The 10,477-nt window shown below is 40.7% G+C and overlaps 1 protein-coding gene across 1 annotated transcript in view; it reads left to right on the top strand.

Moving 5' to 3' along the window:
• The first annotated feature begins 363 nt into the window (after positions 1–363).
• The window catches only part of cachd1 (cache domain containing 1), a 110,640-nt gene continuing 100,526 nt past the window's right edge, over positions 364–10,477 (top strand). Inside the window, exon 1 of the mRNA XM_084723667.1 lies at positions 364–1,021. Within this exon, the coding sequence (XP_084579793.1) occupies positions 773–1,021 (249 nt within the window). The 5' untranslated portion in view covers positions 364–772. The remainder of the gene's footprint in view (positions 1,022–10,477) is intronic.

The raw sequence follows: 10,477 nt of genomic DNA, 5'->3' as shown, positions 1-10,477 counted from the left end.
ATATAAGTGGTTCATTCTAAGGTGACGAATACACGATTATCATTTTCAGGTGATTATACACTAATGAAAATATACTTATGAATACTGTGCCAATAAACTCCATAAATCTTATACATGGAACCTTTAACTTAAATAAAAAATATATATCTAAACGACCTATTTGCAGAATCTTTGAAGGGGGTGGAGGAAGTGGGTGGATGCATTGAGGGGACGTGGACTTTTCACGCCATTCTTGCTTCATACAGGATGTAATGATAGGTCGATTAAAAATACATTTTGTCCTGCCGTATTTGGAGGGGCTTCTCCTTCACGTGGCGTTCCTTTGTCCCAGCAGCACTTGAAGGCACCACGAAAGCCTGATCCATTGATCCGGAGATCCAGGCGCCGGTAGGACTCTCGTGTTTCCACGCCTCCCACTTTCACCCCTATTGTGGTGGATCTCCGGCTCACACACACTTTGCCAGACTTCCAGGAGTTGGACTGAAGCGACGGGCCGAGGACGGAACACCGACACCGTTTAAAAAAAAGAAAAGAAAAGAAAAGAAAACCTCATTTTCTTTCACGCATGGATCTACTTTCTTCTCTTGCGGGATTTGAGGGAGTTGCGATGGTCAGCGCTGCTGGAAACTGTGGAGACTCATACCGGAGAGAAAGGGCACACGGTCTCTACGCTGCAAAGTTGTAAAAGTAGTTTCCCTTGAAGTTTTTTTTTTTCCGCCACCACCAGTTCAGACTCCGTGTTCCTCCTCCAGCCTGTGGACCCACAGCCATCATGGCGAGGCGGACAGCGGAGAAACCTCTGCTTTTGACGCCGAATACGCGCGCTGCTTTCCGGGATAAACACCTTGGGTTTCACACGGGCTTGTTGGCTTTTTCGTGGAGCTTCGTTTTAATCTGCTCGGCTCTTTCTTGTGGATATTGCGGAGCCGAGACGGAGTTTTCCATCCTGGAAGAGGCGCAAGTTTTGGCCGATCAGATGAAAAAGCTGTCCTCTCAGGAGCTGGGAGTCTTTACCATGCAGGTAAAAATGTTTGAAATTGTGCTCGCGTTGTGTTTTTGTGCAGATATTTCTGTGCCACATCGAGTCGATTTAAAAAGCCAAATTGGCGCAGACGGGGTTGTTTTAAAGAGGCAAAATAATGTAATAATCAGAGATGGAAACTTTGTTGACAGATATGTTAGGAAACGATCTGCTCGTTGGTTGCCAGTGTTGCTTTGCTCAGTGTTGCAGTGCAACAACAGGCGCTTTGAAGTTAGGACGCATTTATCTGGGACATCAGCACGCTGGAGGTTTGCTGTTCCGGGCGGTTTGTGTTTCACTGTAACTATTCCTTAAAATCTGATTAAAATAGAGGCGTTTTTACTTCATATCAGTTATTTCAACACATTTATTGCGCGTCTGTTTGAACGTGTCTGCTGGAAAGACACGAAAAGGTGAATTAACTGTCATCCTGAGCCATCAGACGTGAAGCAACATTTCACTGCGTTTTCTCATAGATAATCGACCCTATTAATCCGCATAAATACCACCAGTTTGATTAAATTAACTGTGATGTGTGAGGTCATAAGACTTATGCGTGGTTATAAGGATGGACACGTGCCTTTGTGCGGATTATAATTCAGCCTTCCTTCCTTCCAGTGTGTCTGAGAATCTGATCTGTGTTAAGTAGGTCTCCTGAACATCAAATGACGGGGATAAATCAATGTTTTACTTCAGCTGGCTGCAGCCCGCAGGCCCGATCTGAAAATCAGCTTCTGACCAAGAAGAACTGACACTGCTCATTATTAAATATAAAAAAAAAAACAAATCAGATTTTTTTTTTAGCACATCATGTGGATGGAAACACACTGCATTCATTAACAGCAGCTGGAATCTGGGCTGCATGCACCGATGATTTCAGTATTAACTGATTGATGATTAATTGCTTGTTTTGTGAAATGTCAGAAGAGAGTGAAAAACGTCCATCACAAGTTCCCAGAGCTGATGTCAATGATTGATTCCTTGTTTCAGGTTTGAAGTTTTAGATGACATGATTTTTGTGGTGTTGAGATGATTTGTGCTTCTGTGTCCTTTTTTTCCTTCCTCATTGGTAGAAATGCAACAACTAGCTGATTAATCAGTTAGTTGGTCAGAAGATTAATTGACTTTTAAGTCATTTTCAGGTGAAAATATCAAACATTCCTTCGACCCTCTTAATTCTCCAGACTTCCTCGTTATTTTTCTCTGCAACTAATGATTATTGTCATTGTCGATTAATTGTTTAGTCTATAAAATGTGAAATTGCTCATTATAATTTCCCAGAGCCCAAAATGACGTCTTCAGTTGCTTCTTTTGTCCAGCCAGCAATCCAAAACTGAAAGACTTTTCATTTACTATCATGAATGACAAAGAAAGGCAGCAAATCCCCACATTTAAGAAGCTGGAACCAGCAATTTTTGCTTGAAAAAATGACTGAAGCAATTATTCAATTATCAAAATAGTTGTCCACTATTTTTTTTTTTCTGTAGACTAATCAAATATTTCACTAAGCGTTCTAGTGTTAGGTCATTTTAAATTGAATGCTTTGAGTTTTGCCTTTTTGGTCCAAAACAATACATTTGAATTTGCCAAAGTCTGGGTTTTAGGGAGCTGTAAGATTTCTTCCCAGTTTTCTTCCGTTTTATAGACCAAACCTGATTAATCTGCCCTGATTATTCGAGAAAATAAGCAGCAGATCATTCAATAATGAAAATACTTAATTGTAAAACCACTACTTTGCTGTGTCCATCCGTGCAGAGCAGCGTCGAGTCACCAAATGGCAGGAGGTGCAGGGTGCAGCACTGGGTGGGTGCTGCAGGGTGTGAGGGGGGGTGTTTAGCACTTCAGAGGCAGAGGCGCTCACAGGCCCTGAACACAGAGGCGAAGCAGCAGGGGGGCCCTGCCCCCAAATGGTGTTTCATCTTCTCTGCTTCCACACTGAGCCGCCTTCATCCCGGCTCTGGGAGTCGGCTTTGAGGGCTTCCTCTGATCCCTCTGGATCCGCCTTTGTCACCGCTCATCCCTCCCTGAGCTCCAGTTTGTGTTCGCTTTCTGTCTCATTCCTGTTCTCTCCATCATTTTCTGCTGTTTTTGTCCTTTTTTTTTTGCTTTGAATTTGTCTTTTTTTCTGCTCATTCTGGAGCATGCAGTGAAAATTAATCAACCTCTTTTACTCTGTCTGGTTCTGTCTGTGTTTTTCTCCCACATCAGAGAACAATCGTTCTATCCAGTGCAAAGATGTAATTAATGTGAAATAATATTTTTCATGACTCAGTCTGATTTCATAGCCCTTTCAGATTATTTATGAAAATATGCAGTCTGCGTCATCCCCTCTGTATCGTGGGAAAACAGTTTTGAGGCGATCATGTTGTTGTACAAGCTGTGAAAATCTGACTTGGCACTGCACTAATGTGAGTTTGATTGAAGCGGTGCATTTCATGGATTTGTCAGAGTGGTTTTCCACGAATGTAAGAGATGTGCATCCAGGAAAAACAGTCTGCATCTGCCCGTGAAAACAACTGCAGGAATCTGTCGGCCATGCTGTCTGTGTGGACACCTGCTCTGATGCTCAGATGTGGCCTGACTCTCAGCCTGCAGGTGTGTCTGTTGAACCAGATTTCACTTTATCTGTCCGCCTCTGTCCAGTGAAGGAGGCGGTGATTTTCCACCTCAATTTTTTCCTCCTTAAAATGAGTTTTTATCCAAACGGCACCATTGATTTTAATGCAGCGCCTCATTTCTGGAGTCACAGCTGGCATTCATCTTCTCTTAGAGGCTTTTTTGTGTGTGTTTTCTTTTCATGCTGTACTATTTCGGAGAAGATCTGAAGGTGTTGTTATCAAGCGAGCGTCCCGACATCTCCTTTTAAAACGCAACTCTACCCCTCTCCACTCCACCCCTCATTCTTTGGCAGATGTGTAATGTGAGGCTTCTCTGTCAGTGTGTCTGAGTCACTGGGTCAACCTTGTTCAATCTGTCATTGAGTTACTCAATTACCAGGGGACATGAGGGGCTACAGTCGACACTTTGTTTAAGTCACTAGATCAACTTTTCAGAGGATGTTTGTCAGATTTATGTTGGGGGAAAAAAAAATCCCAGGGATGTTTTTTTTTTTTTTTTTTTTATTTCAAGGCGTTCTGCTGCAATCTACTACACTTCAGTTTGAACCACAAACTGTGGTTTAGTCTACAAAGAGTTAGTCATCACCCCCATCAAACGTTTTGGTAACACTTTATAAAAAGGGTTGATAATAAGATACAAAATGCACGTCTTCTTCTCAGTTTAAGTTTTATTTAAACAGTTCTAGTGTCATATCAATGATGTCAGACATTAATTCTTGCGGCGCAAACAATTTAAATGAACAGAATAATTAAGCAGTAAGGCTCTTGCTCATAACAGTTCTCTTGCCCACCTGTCCTTGTTCACCAGATGCTTAAAACAGTGTCAAACGGGGTGAAATTACAGCCATTTCAGTCAGATCAAACTAAGTTGAAAAAACCTCTGAGCTCTAGAGAAATGGGACACAAAACGTACATCACTGGTTAATGCATTTTTAATCAGTTAAATTCTTACTACTACTACTTCTTACTACTAATTTATTAATTATTCATCTTAACATCACTGGTACAAATATACTTAAGTATTTCTTTAACTGTTGCGTGACTGATGATGATTCAGTTCATGAAGTAATGCATGAATTAATGCATCTGACAACCAGTCTGTAATAAAACCAAAGCCTCACATTTCTATAGACAAAAGTTCTGTTCTGCTGTCAGAGGCTGGGTAAATACACAGCTCTGAAATAAACACATGTTGCTGGAATTCAGATAATTTGATTGTGTATCAATTAATCTGTGAAGTAACATTCCTTAAGTGATGAGTCAGTGATGATAAGTCATTTATTAAGTGATAAAAATGAAATTTTACCATTTTTATTTACGTATTTATAAAGTTTAAAGGTGCAGTGTACATTAATAAACATTTCTGTAAATGTGCCAGACTGGCCATCACAACATACAATATGTACAACAGTGTATACGTATATATATGTATGCATATGGCAACAGAGAACAGGTGTGCCATATCGTATTCTGCATGATGTGTCGTTATTTTTTCATGGTTAAGAAAATTAACATTGTGATAATGGAAATAATCCGACTTATTGACACGGCATTAACGCAGCAACAACAGGCGTGCCTAAAGCTGAAAGTAACGTTGTTACTGGCTCCACTGCGGAGAGGTAGCGCCAAAAAAGGTGACTTTAGTGAAGGGGAAGTGGTTTGGTTACAAAAGATCAGATGTGCAACGAACCATGGTAGGATGTAAATGCACCAAACAAATTTCACCACATTAAAGAGACGCAGCCGATCGAGTTACTCAACAGCTACTGTGAATTCTAAACCAAAAATATTTTTCAGTGTTTTGTCATTTTGTCAAGAATTTCATTAATGCAAAATACACAGAGATGTCATGGTAGTATTTTAAACCCATGTTGCCCACCCCTTGTGTAAGAGCCTACAGGTGACCAGAGCAGGCCGTCCTACCTGAGAGTGTAACTTACAGCGGTGACTCAGAACTTTACAATGACTCGTTAAACTATATCAGCTAATGAAGACACTGAGCAGAGGCATGCATATACAAAGATCTCCACATGTACATCTGACAGGTTCTCAGTGTATAAATTAGAAAGTTAAGGACAGTCTGCCACATTAAGAAAATGTTTGATATCTTTCTGAATGGTTTATGACACTGATTTCTGCAGTGTGACTCAGTGGTTTTTGCAAAACCAGACGTTCCTCTCTGACATACAGAATGTAACTAATGAGCACTTCATGTCAGATTTTCTGTGGCTTCAAGTAGGAGGTTTCACATGGTAATTTGGATTTCGCCTGGGATGTAAATATGAAATTTAATCTCCTTTCCCTTTTTTTCCGTGTTATTAAAACACAGGCCTGGCGCTGCCCTCGTCGTGCGGCTGCCCGCCGCCAGAGCCGCGGTGCATGTTACACGTTTCCAGCCACAGTCGGAGCAACACGTGCTCGATCGCTGCTTGGAAACGCAGAGAAACTTAAAGGTGTGACAGACCGGCACGTGCGGATTGTCACTGATGCCGAGGCCAAAAAGAGATCGCTCTTCACCGGGAGTATTAGCGCCGTGTCGGTGGATTATTTACAGAAGAAATTTCGCTGCGTTAGTTTTAAGGGCCTTAATCCACAGAGAAGTGTGGTTTGTTTTTCAGGCCGGCTCGTCCAGCATCCCCGGCCCCCTAATTGAATATTGATAGTAATTTGAGGGCAGTGGAGGTTTTGCGCAGGAAAAGAGAAAATTGGGGTCCGGCAGTATCATTAAGATGTGATTTTCTGGGTTGGATTTGGGCCAAGGTCAATAAAAGTTGAGGGGCTATCACAGAACCAACCAGTTCCTGCTTTGTTGGGTTTTTTCACTTGGACTAGACATTTTGATTAGGGCTCTTTTAACATGCACACATATGCCCTTATTTTAATCTTATTTTTTTACTTACTCCTTTGTCTGTTTCCTGGCTGCTTATGCTGCATTTCTTCACTTTTCTTCACTTTATTTTGAATTAACTGCAGATGCAGGCAGGCAGGCAGACAGAGAGGAGGATGAGGAGGAGGAGGCGGAGGGTTAGAGGATATACAGCAGGACATCAGAATTCCTGCTAGGTTCTCTGCAGTACAGCTTCAAAGACTTCTTGCCTCTTACTGCATCGCCTGCATGGCCGTGTGCTCAAACAGTCAAGGTTACTATGAGCCTCACAGGCCTTCTGCTGCATGTGGGACTATTACTGTGTCTCATTCATTCTCTCTTTTCACTTTGAGTCCGTGTTTTTCACTTTTTCTGCCTGGCATTAGAGCACGTTCTCTTCAATTAATAATATCAAGCTAAATTTATGTATGAACCGCTGGATCCAGGCCGATGTGTTGAATCACTCCGCGCAGGGCTCATGCTACATGTACAACATTTTTCTTCACAATAACACTCATCCAAAGGGCAAATGGAGGCACTTAGGTGTCAAATATATCTCTGAGCACATTCCTGCACTCGTCTTGTTGGGATATAATGAGGTTCTTTTTGTTGCCCACCCCTCAGGGCACAGAGGTTATATAATATAGCCAACTATTCCCTGTCAGTTGGCTCAGTGCTGCAAATCATAAAATATGGAAATCATTTTTCTCTTTCTTGTTAACAGCAGTTTACACTCACTAATGATGATGATGTACAATACTTAACTAAACCCTCTGATTGTTTATTTGACAAATCTTTTTTAAAGTTTTTTTTTATTTTGCACTGAAGGTCATGCACTCACAGTAAAAAAAGTAGATTTTTGAGTTTTGAAATGAACTAAACAAAGCTTTGCCCACCTATAATCTTTTTTTTTTTTTTAGATAATTTACTTTCCTTCTTTATATAAACTTTTATGTTTGAGTTTTAGAAATCCCCAAATTATTGTATTTCGGAAGTTTTTCACATTGAGCTGTGAATGATTTGTCGTCATTTGGGTGCTTGAAAATTAAACGGTTTCAGTATGATAAAAGGCTTGGCAGAGGTCTGCACTAGTTACTGTGAGTTATTTCATATCCTGTCAACATAAAAATATTGATCGTCGCTGCTTTAATTTAACAACTTGGTGTTCAAATGCAGTCAAGAAAAGTGGAATTTAGAGGTGAAAAGGCTAAAAGTCGTCCCCTGCATATACTGTAGGGTTTCATTAGATCTAGTAACCTCTGTTCACATTTATGAGCATGATAAGACTGTTTAATATGCTTTAACCCATTCACAGCAATGACAAACAGCTTTCCCTCTTCGCCTCCTGTCATGTTTTCTCGCCACATTAAATGTCTTGTCAGGTTGTAACAGTTGTTGGGATTTTCTGTCTCTCTGTCCACATTCCTCTGACCTACTTCCTCTTGTATGGGATGTTCAGGTTGTCTGAGCAACAGGTGCTTTGCATTAGTCAGACTTGCATTGCACTGCAATGGCACAATTCCTCATTTTCAGTCCGTCCATAAATCGTGATGCGCCGCAGCGGTTTATGAGCCGTTCGAGGCTGAGCTGAACTATCTGCACCTCTGTTTTTTTTCCATTTTAACTGTCGCGTTTTTCCAAACTGCAGGGAGGTTTTTTTTTCTTTCTTTTCTTTGCTTTCACAGATAGTTATTGGATTCCAGATCCCAAGCTGAAGCTGATGCATGAATACTTTATAACACCAACTTCTACTGTTCTGTTTATGTGTGCTTTAGTATTATGTCTTTTTATTTTTATCATTGAATTGGAAATTAGGAGCTGAACTGGAAAAAAAACGTGATAACTGGTGTGATTCGCTGTTGGGTGTACATGACCTCATTTCCAAACTAAACTTTTCTATACTTTTAAAGTTGCATTGTTTCATTTAAATTAAGAATTGTATTTCTTCAGTCTATTTTTCATGTAAAAACAGGCTTTCTGCCAACAGCTGCGAAGTCCCACAGCGACATCTGCAATGTTTTAAAAGTTGGAATGACTTCGATATCAGTCTTCAGAATTCTTGGCCTGTCTGAAACCCGGGGAAACAACCCAGTTCTGTCGACTGTTACCTTTATCATCCCGTCACAATGCAGGAGAGAACAGAGCGCAGGGCCACGTTTTCATTAAATGTGGAGCTTCTTGTATGTTTTGGCCCGAGTCCAAGCTCAGGCTCAGGCTCAGGCGCCCCTCGCATCCAACTGCTCTGCACCGCAGCGTCTCCAAACTGAACACACATCAGACACGCTGAAGTCTCCAGGCTTGTTGGACAAAACTGGGATTTAAGTGCTGCTGTCAGATGGAGACCGTGTCACTTCAGGATTCAAGAAAAACAACCTCGGTCGTGTCGGTCTTAAACATTTGAGCTCATCATGCAAGGGGTCACTGGGTGGTTCAGTGCACTTGGACACTGAAGTGAAAATTAGTTTGAGTCATTTATTAACAAAGAAAATCTCTAATCCGCTATGACAGTATACTGAATATCTTTTGGTTTTGAGCCAAACAAGATATTTGAGAACGTTTTAGAAACACTGATCGACAATTTTCACTATTTTCTGACATTTTGTGGATCAAGAAACAACTCGATCAATGACAAAAATAATCAACAGGTTAATCAACAATGAAAATATTCGTTTCAGTGAGAGGGACAGACTCTGTACATTAGAGATGAAAGGGTATGAAGACACTCTACATAAAGCAATTGATTTCTGAATTAATATTATATTTAATTTAATATAATAGATCAACTCAAAAATATGATGTTTTGATTCTGCTTTTTGATGGAAGAATTCATGATTTGACCCCGAGCTTGGAAAAAATCGCAGTCCTGCTTATCTTACTTAAAAAGATTGAATCCAAAAGGACAAGAAAAGTTAAGTCTGGAGCACCTAAACTTAATTTTTGTTAACAATAGTAAGAAATGTGACTCTATTTTTAGTATTGTGCTCTTTTCATCTGCAGCTATTGTCAAATGTCTGCTTCTCTGGGCACAAGTCACCATTAATTTAATGAATTTTTCTTCCTCTTCAGACTGTCTTTTGACTGAGCCATGTCTATTTTGAACAGATGCCAAATTACCTCCGCAGAGACCTGAGCAGACATCATGTATCATTTGGAGTCTGGCTTCATCTTAATTTAAATCTACCTGCAGCCCACTTCCATATCTGCCTTTGTGCTTGAAGCCCGCTGGAAGAAAGATATGAGGAGAAAAACATTTTCAGATTTTGTGTTTTTTTTGTTTCCCTTCAGAGCTTTTGGACAACACAACTCCCATTCATTTTAATCAAATCCCTTTAATTTTTTTTTTTTGCCTGTGTAAGTACAGCCTTGTGCACTGTCTCTTGGCTCCTGCTGGACTGCGGTCGGGACCGAGCATAAAACTGATGTTCTTCTCCTTCTGCACCAGCTGTTGTGGTTTAAATCTGTCTGTACTGTCGTGGCCAGATCATTTATCTGACCGCTTTTTGATCTGTTTCCCACATCTCCCAGTTGAAGACGGCCTCTCTCTCTGTTTGGCCTTGACTGAAAGTGGTTTTGCAGTGATTTGCAGCCTCCTCAGCCTTCACCCTTTTTTTTTGTCTGCTTTTGCTTGCTCTAAATCTCTTCTCACTCGTTTTGACCTGCCGTATAATGCCGAGCTCCTGGTAAGAATCTAGACTGAACTTTTCTGTGGCTGCTATCTTAAGTGCAATATAGTTAAACATGGTCAGATGAGGGAAAATAACATTTTTGTTAGTTGCAAACATCCTGGTGTTATCAGTTTTTACTTGAGATAAATCGGGATCGTGGCGCTGGTGCACACATGCATGCACGTGTCTGTGTATTGTGTCATAACGATGTATAGAGCTGAAACGGTTTGTTGATTAGTTGAATTGATCGACAGTAGGGCTGTGATGACTTTGTCTTACTGCAGTCAAAATGCAACATACTCCTGCA

This window comes from Lutjanus erythropterus, chromosome 7, assembly GCF_056507025.1.
Source record: "Lutjanus erythropterus isolate fLutEry1 chromosome 7, fLutEry1.hap2, whole genome shotgun sequence".
NCBI classification, from domain to species: domain Eukaryota; kingdom Metazoa; phylum Chordata; class Actinopteri; order Lutjaniformes; family Lutjanidae; genus Lutjanus; species Lutjanus erythropterus.
The sequence above is the reverse complement of the archived record's forward strand: the minus strand, read 5'-3'. Positions and strand labels throughout refer to the sequence as shown.